Source organism: Brassica oleracea, chromosome C6 (assembly GCF_000695525.1).
Source record: "Brassica oleracea var. oleracea cultivar TO1000 chromosome C6, BOL, whole genome shotgun sequence".
NCBI classification, from domain to species: domain Eukaryota; kingdom Viridiplantae; phylum Streptophyta; class Magnoliopsida; order Brassicales; family Brassicaceae; genus Brassica; species Brassica oleracea.
In genome coordinates, this window is record NC_027753.1 from 25,351,189 (window position 1) to 25,373,014 (window position 21,826).

Below are 21,826 nucleotides of genomic sequence, written 5' to 3' on the forward strand. Positions count from 1 at the left end.
ATATATAAGTCCGTTTGTGTGGATTGCGGGTGCACAAAGACGTTTGTGTAAGCCGTCGACGAGCAGTGTGATTGCGGGTGCCCAGAGAAGTTTGTGTAAGCCGCCGACGAGCAGTGTGATTGCGGGGGTACAAAGACGTTTGTATCAGTCGCCAGCGCACAGATTCTGGGAGTACAAAGATGGACTATTGTACGCCTGGAGATATACATATATCCTTATGAGTAAATGCGGGTTGCATAGAGTAGCATGTACTATCAGCGCACAGGATGTTTTATGTGGTGTATTAGAAACAGTGTTTGTTTCATGCTAGGGTTAGACCTACATGGTAGTAGTGCTATGTACTGAGTCAGTGGTTTGCGGTTTAGCATCTCATACTTCACAGAGTAACTCCCCCATTACTCACCCCTCTTTCTTCCCCTTGTAGGTGAACATGACAAGTAGTTGGATATGTGGACGGAATGGTGTCTTGGGATCCTTGTATTTTATTATGATTTTAATTAACTTTTCGATTTAATGTATTTGATTTTAAATGATAAACTCGTTTTATTTGGAAATTATTTGATTAAAAGGTTTGACATTTTATTCGGTTTTATAAATCGGTATAATTTGGTATTTTTTTGGTTAGTAGCACACCGTTCCCGAGAGGGGATGAGACGGGTGTTACTGCTAGGTTGGTTAGTGAGGCTCAACCATGGGGTTTTGTTGCTCTTTGCTCAAGCCATTTACGCACTCACACAAATCTTTTTCATATTTATAAACGCAAAAATATTAGTTCACATGATTTGCTAGTTCTGACTTGTGAAGTATATAACATGTTGGATTTCTTAAAATGTAAAAGATTTGTCTAAAGAATATATTACGTACCGTGCTTTTAAATATGTGCTCGGTTTCTAGACATATGCAAGTATACGAAAGCCTTTTTTCAAGTACATATATCAAACTAAATCAACTCTTTAGCACAACAACGTAAGCTCTAAGCCTGTAGAGAACTCGGAGAAATGGGCGGTACTATAATGCAATTCATATATATATTATCTTCGGAATCTCAGGGTGTGACGATCCACTTAATGCAATTCATATACGAAGTGGATGAAAGCAATATTTTTTATTTGAGAACAAAACGAAGATTAAATCGACATTATCTTGGTAGAGTTCAAGTTAATGACTCAATTATCTGACCATAGTTTATACAACTCCTCCATTGGAGGCATCTCCTTGAAAAATCTATCAAACTCAGTCTTCGTCCCCACTTCTCCTCCGCCGCCATTGCTCCGTCTGGAATCTTCGTCTATTTTACTACCTCCACCGTAACAACGGACGTCGGAAGTGGATGGAGACTCGAAAGGACCGGGGGCTACGATGGCATCCTTACCGGTGAGTTCTTGAACAACAGTCTTGAAGCTACGTGCATCTGTCTCAACGTATTGTGTGTTAATGAACACAACTTTCATTGGCTCCGGTTTCACTTCCCCTCTTCCAGACATTATTAAAGAAATCAATCTAAAGGGAAAAAAACAAACAAAATGTGAGAGTTTTGGTGTTGTTGATGGTGAATGATCTTGGTATGCAGTTTTAGAGCTCTCCCAGCTGTTTGTAGTTTTATATGCATATTTGAGTGTGTATATATAGAGAAACACGAATCATAAGTTCATAATCAAATGATATATTGTCGTGGGGGCACTGAAGTGGGTCAGTTTATTAAGTCAAATTTCATATTATTTTAAAAATAAACTTATTATATTGTCCTATGTGAAATAATAGATGATGGCCTAGAATTTTATTTTTCGACGACCAGGGTTTTATCGGCTAATATGTGTCATTAGTTTTTAGTTGTGGTCGTTGAATTTCCAAATTGTTTTATTGGGACGAACAATGTTTAACTATATATGGTTCGTTCTAGAAATGCTTACCTTTTTTTTGGACTAAGCAGTGCCTACCTTGATGTGATGATTGATTGGAGGATTTTTTAACTGTATAGATTTTTATTCCTTATTGTTGGTTAATGACATGATTTTCTTAAAACTTCATCAATGAAATGACTAATACGATTTTTCTATTGAGAAGACGAAAGAAACATGGATTCCATCCGCAGAAACTCATTCACAGAAACTCATATGCAGAAACCCATCAATAAGAATTCATCCACAGAAACTCAACTGCAGAATCTCATCCATAAGAATTAATCCACAGAAACTTATCTGTAGAAAGTCATCCACAGGAACTTATCCAACACGACTTTGGAGGCAAAAGAAACCATTTGAATTTTGAATCAAAAGAACTGTTGGAGACTTGTCACATCAGACTCAATTGTTAGATTATTTTCTATAAAATCTCTCTATATGTACTTAGTTGTAGACACAAGAGAAGTTTAAGGAAATAAGATTCTCCTTCTTTACTCTCTCTCTCTCTCTTTGCTTTCTGGATTAAACTCCTCTCTCTCTCTCTTGTTCTTCACTCTGTTCTTCAATTTCTAACATGGTATCAGAGCTTCCAAGCTCTTGAACACCAAACTGTTTCTGGAAATCTACTCTATTCACCTTACTCTTTCACTTGTCTGGTTTACTTTCTTCAAAATCTCTTTCATTTTCTTTTACCCAGTGGGTAATAGAAACTGTTCTTGACAAAATCTCTTTCTCTCAAAAACTGGAAGTGCTCACTCTGTTATGTCCATCTTGCTTCATTTCTAGAGAACATATCTTGGCTTTCCTTGTTTTCTCTCCTGTCTAGCCTTAGAAATTCAAATTTCTTCTTGGCGCATCCTTTTACCTTGGACAATAGCAAGCAAAGATGGAGCAGCACAAGCTAGTGAGGATTCCAGTCACCCTGAAGGGTCCTAACTATATTACCTGGTCGAGATTGACCAGGACATCTCTTGGAGGAAGAGGTCTATGGGAGCACATCACCACAACTGAGGCCCCAAGACAAATTACCCAAGGAGAAGATGGCAAGGAGGGTGTAGTGGTAGATGAAGGCAAACGGGATCATGAGGATCTCATGGTGCTGTCTATCTTGCAAGGCTCACTTGATACTCCTATCATGGAGTCTTACTCACACTGTGAGACTGCAAAGAAGCTATGGGGTACCTTACACAAGGTATATGGCAACACTTCAAACCTCACCAGAATTTTTGAGGTTAAGAGGGCAATCAACGACTTGCAGCAAGAGGAGATGGACTTCACCAAGCACCTTGGGAAGTACAGCCAGCTGTGGTCTGAACTTGAGATGCTGAGACCAAGTACCACTGATCCTAGTACACTAGAAGAGAGGCGTGAGCAAGACAAGGTCTTTGGATTGCTTCTCACACTCAACCCAAGCTTCAATGATGTACTTAAACACATATTGAGAGCTAAAGAGCTTCCAAGCTATGATGATGTGTGTGCTCAACTTCGGAAGGAGCTAGGCTCAGATGGTCTCTTTGGTGGAAAAGGGGAACTGTCTATGGCAAACAAAGCTGAGAAGATGGAGAGTGCTTCAGTCAACAAAGCACACTTCAAACCAAGAAGAGGAGGAGACAAGTCTGTGACTTGTGAGCACTGCAAGAATCTAGGCCACTCCAAAACCAATTGTTGGATCCTCCATCCTCACCTCAGACCTGCTTCAACCAACAAATACAACCAGGCCAAAGCACATGAAGCAAGAGCTCATGAGACCACGGTACCAGGCTCCATGCGCATAGGAGAAGATGGAAGAGCTATGATCTCAACCACCCACACTGGTGGATCCACATCCCATGCCATGTCTCAGCCATCTCCTGATGATACCTTCATCCACAAGTCAGACATTGAAGCCCTTATCAAGGCTATCAATGCAAACTCTGGTAACATCAGTGTCAATGCTTTAAATTCTATTCACAGTGCTTCACATACTACTAGACCTTTGATCATCGATTCGGGAGCTTCTCATCATATGATTAGGGATGCTAGACTGATTAGTGATGTTAAACCTGGTCTAGGGAGTGTAGTGATTGCTTATTTTTAGTCCTAATGATGTGTGCTTTCAGAAGACCATTAAGATGCTGGGAAAGAGTGTGAGCAAGAGAGAGCTTTACTTGCTTGAAGACACCAAGCTTTCAGATTTATCTTGTGCTTTCAATTTTGCTTATGTTTTAGCTAGTGATGTTTTATGGCATGCTAGATTAGGTCATCCTCATTTTCGTGCCTTAGGATTGATGTTACCTAATCTATCTTTAAAGAATGAAAGTTGTGAGGCTTGTATTCTTGGTAAACATCAGAGATCTGTTTTCCCTAATTCTAAGACTATTTATGAAAATTGCTTTGATCTTGTGCACTCTGATGTTTGGACATCACCTTATGTGTCTAGGGAGAACCATAAATATTTTGTTACATTCATAGATGAAAAATCAAAATATACATGGCTCACCTTGATTCAAACTAAAGATAGAGTTTTAGAAGTTTTTATTAACTTTCAAAACTATGTATCTAACCATTTCAATTCCAAGATCAAAATTTTTAGGTCTGATAATGGTGGGGAATACACAAGCACTGCTTTCAAACATCACTTAGCAAAACATGACATAATCCATCACACAAGCTGCCCATACACACCACAATAGAATGGAGTTGCTGAAAGGAAGAATCGCCATCTTATGGAGGTTGCAAGGAGCATGATGTTCCATACCAATGTTCCAAAGAGTAAAGGGATACTATGATGAGAAGAGTTGGGAAAGCCTTTAGGATCTCTCACAAGGACCTTCAGATAGGGAAAATAACTTAAGAATCATTCTGGAAAGCCTAGGCATCAGCCAGCCTCAAACAAGTGGAGTACCGAGCACTTCACCTATACCTCCAGTTGTGGATGAAGCTGCACCAATTGAAGAAGCAGTCCATCCTGATCATGAGGGGGAAAATCAACCTAATTTGCAAGTTATTCGCAAGGAAGCTATCCATGACGAAGCTATCCACGAGGAAGCTATCCAAGAAGAAGCTATCCAAGAAGAAGTTGTTCATGATCAAGATGGAATGCAACAAGAAGTTCAACCATTAAGGAGGAGTACAAGGGTGAAGAAACCATCTCAGTGGATGGACACCAAAGTATACTTCAACAACAATGCAGTGGCTCATCCTATCCAAGCAACATGTTCTTTTGCGAGTTATCCTCAAGAGCATGTAGTCTTCATCAGCAACCTAGATAAAGGGTATGTACCAAAGACTTATGAAGAAGCCATGGAGCATGAATAGTGGAGAGAGTCAGTTGGGGATGAAGTTGGTGCCATGATCAAGAATGATACTTGGTATGAAACTGAGCTCCCCAAAGGAAAGAAAGCTGTTACAAGTCGTCTACTCTTTATCATCAAGTACCTTGCCAATGGGAAACCAGAAAGAAAGAAGACAAGGCTAGTTGCAAGAGGATACACCCAAGTCTATGGAGAAGACTATCTGGATACATTTGCACCAGTTGCTAAACTCCACACCATAAGGATTCTACTCTCATTGGTAGTGAACTTGGAATGGGATTTATGGCAGATGGATATCAAGAATGCTTTTCTTCAAGGAGAGCTGGAGGATGAGGTTTACATGAGGCCACCTCCGGGTATGGAAGACATGGTCAAGCCAGGGAATATCCTAAGGTTTAAGAAAGCAATCTATGGACTAAAACAGTCACCAAAAGCTTGGTACCACAAACTGAGTACAACTCTCAATGGAAGAGGGTTTGTAAAATCAGAAGCTGATCATACACTCTTCACACTCACAAGCAAGCAAGGAATTGTGGTGATTCTTATTTATATAGATGATATTATCATCACAGGAAGTGACAAGGAAGGTATCATCTCAACCAAAGTGTTTCTTAAGTCTACTTTTGATATTAAAGATTTGGGTGAGCTAAAGTACTTTCTAGGGATAGAAATATGCCACTCTAAAAAAGGGCTTTTCTTATCTCAAAGGAAGTACACACTTGATCTTTTGAATGAGGCAGAAAAGCTTGGAGTGAGAGTAGCTAAAACACCACTTGAAGAAGGGTACAAAGTCTTGCGTGAGGGGGAGTTTGAGGATAAACCATTTGGAGACTTCAAGCTCTATAGAAGAATGGTTGGGAAGCTGATCTATCTCACCATTACCAGACTAGACATCTGCTTTGCTGTGAATCAAGTCAGCCAGTATATGCAAGCACCAAAGGTTCACCATTGGAATATTGTGGAAAGAGTTATGAGGTACCTAAGGGAGGCTCCAGGTCAATGTGTTTGGATGGGATGTAGCAAGAGCACATAGATTGTGGGATATTGTGATGCAGATTGGGCTGGTGATAGAGTAGACAGGAGGTCTACTACAGGCTATTGCACCTTCATTGGAGGCAATCTGGTTACTTGGAAAAGCAAGAAGCAAAAGGTGGTATCATGTTCAAGTGCTGAGGCAGAATATAGAGCAATGAGGAAGCTTACTAGTGAGCTCATCTGGATCAGAAACTTGCTAAGAGACTACAACACCAATCACAATGCATTGTGATAATCAGGCGGCCATCCATATTGCTTCAAACTCAGTGTTTCATGAGAGGACAAAGCACATTGAAGTGGACTGTCACAAAGTGAGACAAGCTGTGGAGCAGAAGATTATCTTACCTTGCTACACTAGAAGTGAAGACCAGTTAGCTGATATCTTCACCTAAGGAGCAAACACCAAAGTTTGTGAGTCCATCCATCCAAGGTTAGGACTCATTGACCTGTCTAGATCATGATCCTCTTTGCCATGAAGCATCTACTCTTTTTCCTTAGTGTGTTTTTGTCCCATTGGGTTTTTCACACTAAGGTTTTAATGAGGGATGTGTTCATGGCTTCCAAGCTTGACCATACCTTATGCTCAAGCTTGAGGGGGAGTATTGAGAAGACGAAGAAACATGGATTCCATCTGCAGAAACTCATTCACAGAAACTCATTTGCAGAAACTCATCCATAAGAATTTATCCACAGAAACTCATCTGTAGAAACCCATCCATAGGAATTCATCCACAGAAACTCATCTGCAGAAACCCATCCACAGGAACTTATCCAACATGACTTTGGAGGCAAAAGAAACCATTTAAATTTTGAATCAAAAGAGATGTTGGAGACTTGTCACATCAGACTCAATTGTTAGATTATTTTATGTAAAATCTCTCTATATGTACTTAGTTGTAGACACAATAGAAGTTTGAGGAAATAAGATTCTCTTTCTTTACTCTCTCTCTCTCTTTGCTTTATGGATTAAACTCCTCTCTCTCTCTCTTGTTCTTCACTATGTTCTTCAATTTCTAACATTTCCCCGATAGATTTTAACAACAATACTAATTACGAAATAACTATCCCAATAAACGTGAAAAAAGAACGCTAACCATGATTATGAAAATGGCAAATCTCCAAAATAGCACATTTCTAAGTTTATGTCACAAATGACCAAAATAGCATTTTATCTTTTGAAAATTTTAAATTTTTTTTATTTTTTAAAATTTGAAATCTTATCCCAAAACCCCACTCCCCAACTCTAAACCCTAAAACCTAAACCCTAAACCCTAAACTCTAAACTCTAAACCCTAATTTTTAAACTCCACCGTACCCCTTAACTCTAAACCCTAATGTCTAAATTAATTTACCATTGGGGTATAAATGTATATTTAACTCTTTTGATAAAACATTAAGTGTTATTTTGGTCATTTTTATTCTTATAAACTATATTTGTGACAAAAAAAATTTTATTGATATCCTAATCATTTTCTCTTATGAAAAAGTAAATAAGTAATCACAATACTACTTTTTATACATGCATAGTGTTCTTTTTTTCTTCTATTAAACTAAATGCATATAACATAAATGACCAAAAAAAACAAATTTGTGAATTAGTTAACACTTGTCCTTTTAAAAAACAAAGTATTGAATCTTTAAATGATTTTTTAGTTCAGTGATTAGAATTGTTGAAAATGTGATGATGGCGTGTAAGCCTCAAATGATTTAAAACATACTCCATAATTAATGATATATTATCAGCAAAAAAAAAACTAAAAATCGTCATACATTCATTCTATTTCTACCCCTTGATGCGATCAATCATAATCACATGGCTTCCAAATATACATATATACGAACTCTTTGATCGTTGAGACATGTTGACCGTTAACACAGTCCAGCAGCCTTAGCGGACCAAACATTAAATTTTCATATCACTATATAACTAATTAACTATCCTCTTCTTCTTTTTGTCGATTCAACTATCTATAAATATTAAATGTACCAAAAATCATTACATTTTTTATGGGGTCAAAGCACACCTTCTTTGATGAAATCCTATCCACATCATGCGAAATGCAGACTGGAAATTTTACAGAAAATTTAGAAAGTATTTGCACGTGTGTAGAATTTACACGTCCTAGAAACTATTTTGCTGTACCAAAATAAAATCTTCTTTGGTTATGTATCTAGAAAATATTGACGTAATGACGTAAGACCTTTTTGCGAGTGATAAAGAATGTGTCTCAAATGATTAGACTTTTCTTTTTATAAGTATTAGTGTTTCACATTTAGGAACAAGAGAAAACAGTACATAAAACCCACAACATATGAGGTAATGTTTTGCATATAATTCAATGGATTGAAATTATTCAAATGAACTATTATTATAAGGTAATTTTAATAATACGCATCCTGAGTTTATGAATTCATAACTTGATATAGTTTAACCATACTTTTAGACATCATCATTTTTCTTATTTTAATTTGTAAAAGAGATTAAAAATTCCACAATGATGCAAGAAGTCAAGGATAGTTACATACGATGTTTCATGGAGAGTTCCAAACTTCAAGAGGGACCCGCTCAAGCGGCCAGCTCCTCCAACTGCCCATTTTTTTGTCTGACTCATATTCTTTCCGCAAATTATTTCCACAAATTGCAATATAATTACCAATTTACGCTTAATTGAAAAATATTATGATATATATTTATATATCATTTTGTCAATTTTCTTTCCAATTAAAAAATCATTGTATGAACATATGTGGGATCAGTCGAAGGACACTATGAATCAGTTATTCGTTATTTCGTTAGGATGTTAAAATTCAGTATTAAAGGTTTGAATGTTTGATATCATCATATTCAGAATATTCATATTCAGAATATTCAGCAACACATGAAGATACAAAGGCAAAGTCAAGTTTGGCAATAAAAGATCAGAGTGAGATCTTGACTAAAAATCTTGACTCGCCTGCATTTTCTGTTTGTTTTGATCGTCTTTTACAAAAGTATTAAAAAATCTAGTAGTTTTGATTAAGTACTATTATATCCCTGCTTTGGCAACATGGAGTGAGCTATTTCGGCACCGTTCAGGCGGATTTTAATTTATAACGATTAATTACAATCAGATCCAAAACAATGAGTTTGTCTTTTCCAAACTAAAATATTTGCTACAGAATAAAACGCACAAAATAGAAAATATTTTCTACAAAATAAAAAGCATAAAATAAGGGTTACAAACTTACAGTTACAAATGATGAGATTTATAATTTAAACCAAGAAAAAAAAATAAGATAAGATAGTTTTTCGTTCCCATAGTTTTTTTGTAATCAAGAGTAAAAATTGAGTAAACACACATAAATGCAAAAGAGTGGACTAGAGGTAGCCATTTAAAATTTAATAGTACACCAAATCAAAGGATAGATACAGAAGAATACAATGTTTTCGAGTTTAGTATCTACAGTTTTGAGACTAAACGTGCCTGATGAGCATCCCAATCGGTGACTATGTGGTTACCTACGATCTCTTTTAAGAAAGTGCATGCACCCACTTAAATGCCATTGTGAGTTCGAACTCTTCTCTCATCACCTGAAGCACTTTTCCTCACTCCAGGCTCTCCTGCTGCCAACGAGAACACCATCATCGGACGCCGTCCTATATGTTTCCCAGTTTAAAAAGTCAAGAAATGGCGGGAGTGAATAATGAGTTTCTTGTATCACATGTAGATCAATGTTTCTTGTCGTGCAAGAAATCTAAGGCACTTTCGAACATGCCTAAGGCTCCAAGCGCAAGTGCTTTGAATACACCAGTTCCCAGTACCGAGTCTAAGTGAGTGCACAGAGTGCAAATGCTCAGTCTTACATTTTTAATCAAAATTTTAAATACTCTTTAGGGTCCCAAATTTTTTAGCTTTTACATATTAAGGGTTTAACTTTGAAATTCAGTTATTGATTTTTTTTATTTAAATATGGTACATGGCCCATCTGCTTTTTGAACTGGGCCTGTCAATTCCACGGTGAACTCCACCATCTAAGAACACCGGAATCCTTCCCATGAGCATGAGGTGCCTTAACAACCTGAGAACCAGATTTGTAAGATTTTTTTCTTCTTAACTATGATTGGTGTATTATTTTCTTCTGTGTTTTGAACTAATATTTCTTTTCTGTTGCATAAGATATTAGATAACGATATGAATATGACTATGATTGTATTAACGTGCATATATGTATTTGAGTGATAGCATAACCTGAAAAGGGTGTGAATTTAATTTAGTGGAAACACACGAAATAAAACAAAAACTCATCTCTACTTTAAAAAAGACATAGATTCTTATGCGCAGATGACAAAAAAGAAGATTCTTATGCGCAATAAAAACAGTATTTTGGTTGTCAATTATCGAGCACTAAATATTATTTATGGTAAAAATATAGGAGACAAAATACTATTGGGTTGTGAGACAAAATACTATTGGGTTGTGACACAAAATTTAGTTTACTGTTCAAGTAAATTACAAATCGTTTAAAGAGCCCAGCCCAAACGAGTGTACAGCAACTTTTAATGACGTAAGTAGTTGCCTAAGCATTCAATGATATATAGTAGGCCTGAGATTTTTGTCCGAACCGAATGGGCTGAACCGGACCGAACCGGTTTTTTGGGTTTTTGGTTCGGTTCGGTTTTCAATTCGGTTCAATTCGGTATGGTTTTGAAAATTAATTCGGTTTTCGGTTCGGTTTTTTATTTTCAAAAAAAAAAAAAATTAAAACCGAAAATAACCAAAAATATCCGAAAATAACCGAAAACTCGAACCGAAAATAACCGAATAACCCAAAAATAACCGAATTTAACCGAAATAACCGAATTTAACCGAAAATATCGGAATATTTTGGAAAAATTATACCAAAATTAACCGAAAATTTAAAAATTCGGTTATTTTCAGAAATAAAATTGAAAACCGAAATAAACCGATAACCGAACCGAACCGAAATTTCATTCGGTTTATTTCAGAATTGTTTTTAAAAACTTCGGTTATCCGAAAACTGACGGTTCGGTTCGGTTTCGGAAAACCGAAGTCGCATGCCTATATAGACAAGCTACAGATTCTCTACACACTCCCCGAACCATCTCGAAACGAATAACTCAGTCAACGTACGTAACTCTCCTACCTTACACCTAGTTTTTTTTTTCTTTTTTTTTGAGGAAGGGCATCACACCTAGTTTCTCGAACTTTTAGCTCATTTTCTTAATTCTAATTCATATCGCTAAATATTTACTCCCTCGGAATAATAAGTGTTTTAAGATTTCCACGCTTATTAATAGAACTTTATAAAATTTAGTTATTAATGCATAATATTTTATAATTTAATATTTTCTATATTTCTAAACCCATAAGACTTCAAAAAAAGTAATTAATATTCTTGAAATTTACAATTTTCATTATTAATTGATAAAAATTGTATTGAAAATATAAAATATATATATTTTTGAAACAAATTTTTTTTCTAGAATATGTAACTTATTGAAACGGAAGAAGTATTTTGTATTCAACTAACTTTCAAGATGAACACATTTTTAGATAATTTTATTTCAATAAACTCTTAACAAATAATTGATTTTTAAAAAGTAAAATTAGAGAAATTTTCTTAGATAGCTTTTTTTAGTTTATTTTCACAAAAATAGATTTCGAAGAAAAAAATGACCTAAATAAATTTTATTAAGGGGCCCGTAAGCATTTATACCCAATGATTAACTAATCTAGATTTATGATTTAGAGTTAAAAGGTGGCGTTTTGGGAATATGATTTCAAATTTAAAAAAAAAAAAAAAAATTCAAAACAAAAAATTGTTATTTTCGTAATTTTATTTTTAATTGTTATTTTTGTAACAAAAACTAAAAAAAAAAAAAGTCGATTAGAGAGAATTATCCAAGTAATTAATAATCCAATGGATTAGTTCTTTACATACAAAAAATAGTATTTGTTCATTGCCAAAGAATTAAAATTGAAACATTTGGGCCGTATCGTATGGGCCTTCTCATTTATTGAAATTAAAAATCTGTGACCGACAAAAACAATTTATCCACATGCTTCGAAAAGATTATGTTGACATAAACAAATATAGAAAGCAAAATCCATTTTGGTACCCTCATGCCTCATCTGTCTTTATAAACAACGTAACCCTCACACTCTCTACACAACCGTCAACGAGATCAAATCAAACAGTAAACAAATGGCGAAAGAGGTGATCCTTCTTGATTTCTGGCCTAGCATGTACGGCATGAGGACAAGAATCGCGTTGAGGGAGAAAGGTGTCGACTTCGAGTACAGGGACGAGAATCTGAGGGAGAAGAGCCCTCTGCTCCTCCAGATGAACCCGGTTCACAAGAAGATTCCGGTTCTCATCCACAACGGTAAACCGGTTTGCGAATCAGCCATCCAGGTTCAGTACATCGACGAGGTGTGGCCTCACAAGAACCCTATCCTCCCTTCTGATCCTTACCAGAGGGCTCAGGCTAGGTTCTGGGTTGATTTCATCGACAAGAAGGTAGTCGATATCCTCTGTTTTTCGCTAGTTTGAGTTAAAAGTTTGGATCTTTAGATGGAGTTGTTGTTAAAGTTTTAATCTTTTTGCCTAAAGTTGAAGCTTCATGAGCTTGAAACTGATGATTAGAGTTGATGCTTCATAATCCAGATCCTCTTTTTTGGTTAGATTGAGATCAAAGTTTCGATCTTTAGATGGAGTTGTTGTTAAAGTTTGGATCTTTAGATGGAGTTATTGTTAAAGTTTTGATCTTTAGATGAGTTGTTGTTAATGTTTTGATCTTTAGTTGAAGCTTCATGAGCTTGAAACTGATGAGTTGTTGTTAAAATTGATGCTTCATAATCGAGATGCTCTGTTTTTTTGTTAGCTTGAGATCAAAGTTTGGATCTTTAGATGCGTTATTGTTAAATTTTTGATCTTTAGATGTAGTTACTATTAAAGTTTTGATCTTTGAGCTTTCTCTCGGTTTGTCTTAGATAGTAGAGTTTGATGCCTCATGAGCTTCATGCTACTCAAGAAGGTAATCTAGATCCTCTGTTTTTTGTTAGATTGAGGTCAAAGTTTGGATCTTTAGATGATTTGTTGTTAAAGTTTGGATCTTTAGACGAGTTATTGTTAAAGTGATGACCTTTGATGTCCCCTAGAGTTTGATGCTTCATGAGCTTTACCTTTGAGCTTTGTTTGGGTGATCAGATGTACGAGGCACAGAGGAAGGTGTATGCAACCAAGGGTGAGGAACAAGAGACAGGCAAGAAGGAGTTCATTGAGATCCTCAAGACTCTTGAAACCGAGCTTGGAGACAAGCCTTACTTTGGTGGGGATGACTTTGGGTATGTGGACATCGGTCTTATTGGATTCTACACCTGGTTCCCTGGGTATGAGAAGTTTGGTAACTTCAGCATCGAAGCAGAGTGTCCGAAACTGATTGCATGGGCTAAGAGGTGTATGCAGAGGGAGAGTGTGGCCAAGTCCTTGCCTGATCCTGAGAAGGTTGTTGAGTTCATGGCTATGCTCAGGAAGAGATTTGGGGTTGAGTAGAAGATCCGTTTGTTTGTCGTTTGGTTACCATCTTTGCTCAGATGTGTTTTGTTTTACTTTGGTTTGATTATCATGTCTTTTTAAATAATGCTAGAGCTATAAAATGGATGTGGAGAGAATCGTATGTTCTTGTTTGTTTGCATCTTAAGCGTGGAATAAATGATGTTTTTAGTAACCTGAGGCTTCTAATTAAAAATGAGCATTGCACCGGCGAGGATTGATTCTCAGTGAGGGCTTAGCTTACAATAACAAATGTGATATGCTTGTGATGGCTTGAGTTTCACTCCATTTTTATTTCAAAATAAAATAAAGTTTGGAATATTTTTTCTCTTAGGAGGGCTTATTGTACTAAGGATTTGGGAGAATTCTAGTTTTGGTTTTTGTTCAAATTTCTCCTTATCTAGTATTTATAAAAGTTCTATCAAATCCATCCTTATTGAATTAATCATTTCGAACTCTTTTAAATCTCCTCTTATTGAAAAACAAAGATTTCATTCCTAATATTTATCAAGAGTTATTTGGAATTAAATTCACTGGAAACAAATACCATTTAATGAGATAGTATTTCAAAATAATAAATAAAACAATTGTTTTCATCTTTTTCGTTTAATCTACGTCGTCTGTCTCTTCTACATTAGCTTTGGTTTTTTTACGGTACCAAGACTAGAGATATTTGAGTGTCAATTTTAATTTGATGGAGGAGTACCAAGTACAGTTAACTATGGGGATCAGCATCTTATCCTGATCCCAGAGAATGCACATCTCAGCTTGAGTCGATGTGTGGATTGCCCTTGGATTTTTCGTTAAACTTATGTCACGTGGAGGATTATGATCATTTGATTATCAGGATCATGGATTTAGAGGAATCATGATTATCATAAATCTCAAAAAAAAAATTCATCTCTTTGTGTTGCTGTTCAAATTGAATTTCAAAACCATCCAAGTTAGATCATGATTAACCCGGGTTCTTAGGATATGGTTCTTAGCTTTGGTTAAGAACATTTTCTTAACTTTTAACTAAGAAAAACTAAAAATTGGCTCTTAAATAAAAGATATAAGAACCGGTTCTTAGCCGAAAAATGTAAAATAAAAACAAAAAAAAAACAAAAAAGTGTCAAAACACAAAATTAAGAGTTCAGTTTAATCATGCTCTTACCACACAAAAGTGGAGATTCTGGTCATGCAAATTTATTAAAGTACAATAATAACTTTAATTTCTATTTATTATTTTATTTTTTATTCTAAATAAGAAATGAAGTGTTAGTCTTAACTCATTCATTTTGAAATAAAAAAAAGTAAATTAATACACCAAAAGTGTTTTTAGCGAGATCAAAGATAGTTGTTAAAAAAAAGATGAGATCAAAGATATTAGAGAAATATTACTTTCTCCACTGAATATCTAAAGAACCATATAAATAGAAAGCTTTTCAAGATTTTTACTCCTTCCTTTTCAAATTATATGATATTTTAGAAGATTTATGTTGTTTCAAAATATATAATATTTTGAGATTTTAAGATTAATTTTAACTTTATTGGAAACTGTTCAACCAATAAAATTTTACCGTTTTTTTTATAATTGGTTGAATGATTTTAAATTATATTTTTAAAAATATTTTTTTTAAAAAATGTAATTTTCTTAATTTTTATGCACTAAGTCAAAATATCTTATACTATGAAATGGAAGGAGTATTGTTTTGGGGTCAATAATCGTTTCCGACTCTCTCTTTTCTTTTCGTTTATTTCATTATATTATTGTAAAACTGATGTTCTTGGGTGAAGGGCGATTTTGGTTACTGCTTTTTTGTTTTGCTGTAAGAAAAAGATTATAGCTTTTTGTAAAGACCAAATCAACCACTATCACAAGAGCAATCTTAGGCCCTATTTTCATAAAAAAATTACGCTCAGACATACTTTTTATCTACTCTATATCACTCTAACATATTTTTTCCATCTCAAGTACTTTCTTGTGTTTCATTGTCTAAATTACCCTTGAAACTGAATTGAGAGTATTTACCTCTCTCTCTCTCTTCTATTTACCTTATCTTGATTCCACTTCCTTATCTCAATTTCTCTCATTCTCTTTTAACCCAAGACGTCGACGATTGTCTTCTTTATCTTCGCCGACCAAAAATTTCAGTCACTCCACTGCTTCATCTATCCATCAGAAAAACATGACAAATCTGAGCTTCCTCTGCCCTTTCAATCTACTTACCCTATGTTAAAGATTGACTTAGATCCCCTTCATGCTTTTGTAGTTTTGGAATATTCTGACTACAAATCTCCTCTGACTCGATGCATGCACACTCCGCCGTTAATTCCCCACCGGAATTAAAGGTTAATTTCTGGGTTTTGAATTTAACCTAAAAGTTGTGAATTTTATGGAATTTGGAGTTATGATTCGATGAATGAATTTGGCTGGTTTGGTGTTTGTGTGGATACTCAACTTAGTTGACCATGACTTCTTGTTAATATATAGCTAGCCAACCACAATTTAATTTACGCCTAACCACAACCACTTGACCACAACTAAGTTTGCAACTGAACGCAAGCTCTGCAACATATAATAAAATCTAAGATGCCTTGGTGTTTTATAGGCTATTAAGACCACAAAACGTGTAATCAAAGACACAAACTGTGGAACAATATATCTTTCATACATATGACTGCTCAACACATATCCCACCCACTAACCACAAGTACAAAACATCATTCACCACAACTTCATTTACATGATCCAACAGACGACCACATCTTTAGTCCCTCCACAATGATACTAACAAAAAAAGCTCAAGAAAAATATATTATCCAACCAAACCAACATGTACTCAATTTAGTTTACAACTTCTTGTCAATCTACAACCACATAACCACAAACGATTGCAACTCACCAAAGTTTAGTCTTTCTCGTCCATGGAAAGGACAATAAAGAAAAAAAAAATCAAAAATAAGGCAAAAAGTACACCACATGAAAAAAGTATGTCAACATGATAAAGACGCATGAGAAAATACCAATAATGTAAACTTCTCTATTTTCATTGCCATTCTAACAAGGGGTATTCAAAACTACAAATATCAACCTTATAATAATAAATTAAAAGTGACCCTAGGACTCAGGAGACTACTTTAAGAACATACAATAGGAAAAGAGTAAACGACCGTACCCTGAAATCAATTTTTAATGGACTATTTTATTATTTTCTTTATAATAACTTTATAATAAAGCAGAGTTATAATATTTATTTCAAATTTTATTGATTCTACTCATGCGGGTTTCATCATTTGATGTTTCGTGGGCTGCTTATTTAATCGCATGCAATTGCACACTAGTGTTAACTCCGGACTTCGATAGTAGCACCGGAGCACCGACGCCCAGTGGCGTACGTAGGTGACGAGGAATGGGGTCACGTTATCTTATTTATTTTCTCCTTCAGTAATTAATATCAATTTAAGAAGTGATTCCACAGCCAAAAAAAAGTATACATTTAGTTACCTCCTCTGCGATAGCATTTTGTTTTAAGCTACGAAATCTGTAGATACGATAGCAATATTTAAATGATGTTATTAACTTACCTATAACACTATTTTTTTTGTTACAAATTGATTATCGATTTAAATTTCGTGCTATGATAGATTTTTATACAATAGCAATTATATATTGTTTTATATTTTTTTATTTATAGCACCGTTAAAATTATATTTATTATTATAAACTAAAACTGAAATTAATCCAAAATTAAAATTAAAATTAAAATTGAATTATATTTATTAACTAAAATCAATTTACAAATAAAATTAGTTTTACAAAAGTAAACCAGAAATTTTTTAAAAAAATAAGTAAACCAAAACACACTAAACCAAAAACTAATTAACCAAAATCTAAACCTAATTAACCAGACCCTAATTAACTCTAAACCTAATCTCTCTGTGCCGCCTTCCTCCTCCTTTGCCTCTTTCTTCCCGATGTCTTCCTCCATTCTGTCTCATCTCCGGCACCATTGATGACGACCGCGACGAGTTCGATACCGGTGATGACAGGGGCAAGCTCGAGACCGAAGGGATGAGACGTCTCCTCTGCTCAGGACCACTCTGCTCGAGACCGTTGATGACAGGGGCAAGCTCGAGAAAGAGATGACCATTACACATGTCTTCAATCTCCATGGAAGCACGCCATGCCTCTTCCAACCCTAAAACAAACAAAATGAGTTCAAAACAGAGAGATGGAGGCAGAGAGAGAGATAGGGTTTAAAAAAGAGGTCGAACCGTTGTGGTCGTGGTGGTGGTGGTGTCGGACGGTGTTGGTGGTGACGACGAGTGACGGTTTCAAAAAGAGTGGTGGTGAAGCTTCAATCAATGGTGGTTGGAGAAGCAGAGGGGTTTCATAGACGAGAAGAATATTGCATAGGAGAGGAGAGGATCTAGAAGATTTCGTGATTTGAGCAAATAGAAGAGGAGATGAGCAGAGATAGAGGCCATGTTCGCTTACGTGTCGCGCGACCTGCGACTAAAAGGAGAGTGAAAACCATTAAAAATGTTTACGTCCCTTGGATTATATTTAATCAACGGTTCCAATTGAAACTTGGTTATCCACACCAACATTTCATCATCCAATGAAAAACAAGAGATAAAAAAATAAGAAGGTTGGGATTTGGTCCATTAGATTGAGACTGATCTAATGAACAGTATTTATGCAGTGAGATTTTTTTATTTGTATTTATTTTCCTGTGTTATATATTGTTTTTAATGTTTGAAGTTAAATAATAAAAAATGTATAGGTTAATTTTCAAAACATTTAGATTTTAGTTTACAGATTAAGTTAGTGTTAGTGTTTAAGTTTCGTGTTTAGTGGGTTAGAGTTTAAGTTAATGGTTTAGGGTTAAGATTTGGACATCAATTTGTACATTGACCATCTAAACTAAACATAATTTGTGGTAATTATGATTTATAACTATATGAAAACATTTATTTAATTAAACTTATAGTATTCAATTTAAAATAAATGATTTACCATATAAGTAGATTTGATTAAAGATTAAGTTCAAAATTTAGATTTTGTATTTAGAGTTTAGGGTTAGTTTGGGGTTAAGTTCAGGGTTTGAAGTAAACCAAAATCCGTATAACGAAACTCTAATTATCATTTTATCCTTTAATTTTGCACTCAAAAATAAATTAAAATACGAATATTTTTCAATCTAAAAGTACATAATTTTTTTTAAAAATACATATATTAAAATCCATTTTTTATTGCATAAATTATCTTTCTTTTCTTTTTGTAACAGATTGCTTAAATGATCTAAAATACATAAAAAAAACTATTACACTAACTAAAACAAGTCTTACATGACATCAAAGTTTTACCAACATATAGAACTACACAGTTTCGAACTGCCAATGCCTCCTCTTGTTGCATAAGCTCATGTCTCACTTCAATACATACCCAAGTCAGACAGCTGAGCAAGTAGGATTACTTTGATTTCATATCCAACTCGAGACCAGCAAAGACCAAACTTTGCTTCATAACATTTTGGGCATCCTCTTCGGTAGGGAACCAAGGCAACATTAAAAAGCACTCTCGTCTCTGCTACATGACGAGGCATCCTCACACTATTAACCTGAAAAGAAAACACATACATATCTCATACACATGTATAACCAGTCATTCTAACTATACTCCAAACATAAAATTGAAAAAATATTTCAGTAGCGGATTACCTTTCCATACTGACTAAAGAAGGCTTCCACGTCTTCCCTCTTAACATCATACGAGAATGGTGAAACGGCTACAGTTTTAGCATTAAGTTGTTCAATCAAATCTTATATCTTCAACAATTCTGTACCCCTACCAACCTTTTTCCATGTGTAATCAATTCCAAAAACAAAAGTGATCAATAAACTGAATAAGTTATATTAAGAAAGCTCGTAAATTTGAATACAAAAGACATGTCTCAGTGTAGCTAACACTTCACTATGGACAGGAACAAGAAAGAGTCAATATTTCCTCTGCATACCATCACTAGCGACGCTAGTCTAGCGTTGATACCAAGAGCAGGCTCAGGAAGCTCAGACCATTATCAATCATCTTTTTGAGAAACAAACAAAGTCTTTAACTGAAAAAGGCCATAACTTTAGGAACACAAACCCTAAACTCATATTATTTAATCAATCATCGATGAATCAGTATCAAGAGAGAGATTACGACAGAGATGAGAAACTGATGGAGACGAGGTGACAATGGAGACGCAGTGGAGATGGGGGACGACTGAGACCGTCACGAATCGCCGTCACGTTCCACGAATCACCACCATCCTGCTTCTTCTTCTTCCTCTCTCGGTGGTGGTGGTAGTGGTGAAACTGAGATTGAAAGAGATAGAGGAGAGATAGAGATCGGAGAGGTAGAGATGGTGAGAGAGTTAGAGATTGAAGAGATTGAGATTGAGAGAGAAGTTCTCAATATCCATCCTCACCGTTGGATAAGATTTTATGGATGGCAGAGATTAAAAGTTAGTTATCCTCACCAAAATATATCAATCAATAAAAAATAAGAAAGATGAAACTGTATTTTGATATAAATTTAGAGATGGAAAATAGTGTCTTGAGAGAAAATCTAAGTTTAGGTTCCCGCTTGCTAAAACTCTATCATAGCATTTATCTAATGCTATTATATAATACATAACTTTCAAACTCATCTACGACAACAGTTGAGTAAAACGAACTGTAATAATGTGTTATCAATGTAGATTTTTTTTGTAGTGTTCCTGATCTTACAATTAGACAAACTGAAATAAAATGTTGTACCCCATCTAAATATGATTATGCATCCTCCGTTGCCTTACATATTCTTGCTTGAAATGTTAGTATCAAAATATATATTAGTGTATTGTGATGTTGGTTTGAAGTATTTGTATCAAAGTATATTTTTATGAAATATCAAAAAATATCATACACGTAAATGGAATCATACATTTTTATATAGTTGTATATTTAATGTTTATTTTGTACGCCATACATAGATCAAACGCATATATTATTGGAGATAAAGTCTCCTACATCGGTTCAGTTTTTAGAAGGGAACCTAAATAATATATAAAATAAATGAATCACTTCAATTATAACCAATTAAATTTAGGTTAGAAACTTATTTAGCTTAACATAGTATTATAGTCTGATCCAAATAGTCAACCCGATCTTCATCGATCTAAACCTAAAGCTGATCCATCGATCTTTGCCCGAACATTCCAAGATTGACGCTCAAAAAGCTTTCATCTTGAGGGGATGTATTAAAGATAAAATCTCCTACATCTGGTGTTGGAAGAAAACCTAAACAATATATAAGATAGATGTGTCACTCCACTTATAACTAATTGGTTTTAGGTTGAAAGTTCATTTAACTTAACATAGTATCAAAATCTGATCTAAACAGTCTAATCCACATCGATCTTGTCCAAAACTGTCCCATCAATTCTTGTCTAAACGTTACGAAATTGACGTTCAAAACAATCATCTTAAAAAGATGTATTAGAAACAAATTATTTTACATCGGTAGTTAGAAAAGATATTTAGTAATATATAAATAAATGAACCAATCTTTTTATCACCAATTTATTTTATGTTTGGAAACTCGTCTGACTTAACCTATACGACGCAGTTATATGGACACGAATTCATTTTCAACATTTCTTTCCTTTATGATTTGTGTATTGATCTGTCTAGATTATGTCAACACAATTATGTCAAGATTGATCTGTCTAGCTTATGAAGATGTGAGCACTGGCTTTCAAACTCGTTTATATATTACAGAAATTTGTCAAATTATCTTTTCCGTAGATTATTGGGCAGGCCAGGCTGATCAACGGATCAATTTGTATTTATTCAAACCAAGGTTGCAATTCAAATGGTCGTCATCTAGAAGAGTCAATTAAATAAATATTAACAGACATTAATATTTTCATAGGTTCTATACTCACTTCCTAAAAAGCAGTATAGTTTTTTTAAGTTGTTTATTTTTAAAAACTGTAAGCGAAATGAGCTAAGTTTTAATAAAAA

General features: G+C 34.8%; 2 protein-coding genes across 2 annotated transcripts; one reads left to right on the forward strand and one right to left on the reverse strand.

Moving 5' to 3' along the window:
• Nucleotides 1-1,075: 1,075 nt before the first annotated feature.
• Nucleotides 1,076-1,570, reverse strand: LOC106299750 (VQ motif-containing protein 10). The gene has a single exon (XM_013735776.1). The coding sequence runs from the start codon at nt 1,482-1,484 to the stop codon at nt 1,167-1,169; it is 318 nt and encodes a 105-aa protein (XP_013591230.1). The 5' UTR covers nt 1,485-1,570; the 3' UTR covers nt 1,076-1,166.
• Nucleotides 1,571-12,368: 10,798 nt separating this feature from the next.
• LOC106301073 (glutathione S-transferase U19) lies at nt 12,369-13,961 on the forward strand. Its single transcript, XM_013737382.1, has 2 exons — nt 12,369-12,751; nt 13,442-13,961. Exons 1-2 carry the CDS (start codon nt 12,437-12,439, stop codon nt 13,784-13,786), a joined length of 660 nt encoding a protein of 219 aa, XP_013592836.1. The 5' UTR covers nt 12,369-12,436; the 3' UTR covers nt 13,787-13,961.
• The last annotated feature ends 7,865 nt before the right edge of the window (nt 13,962-21,826 follow it).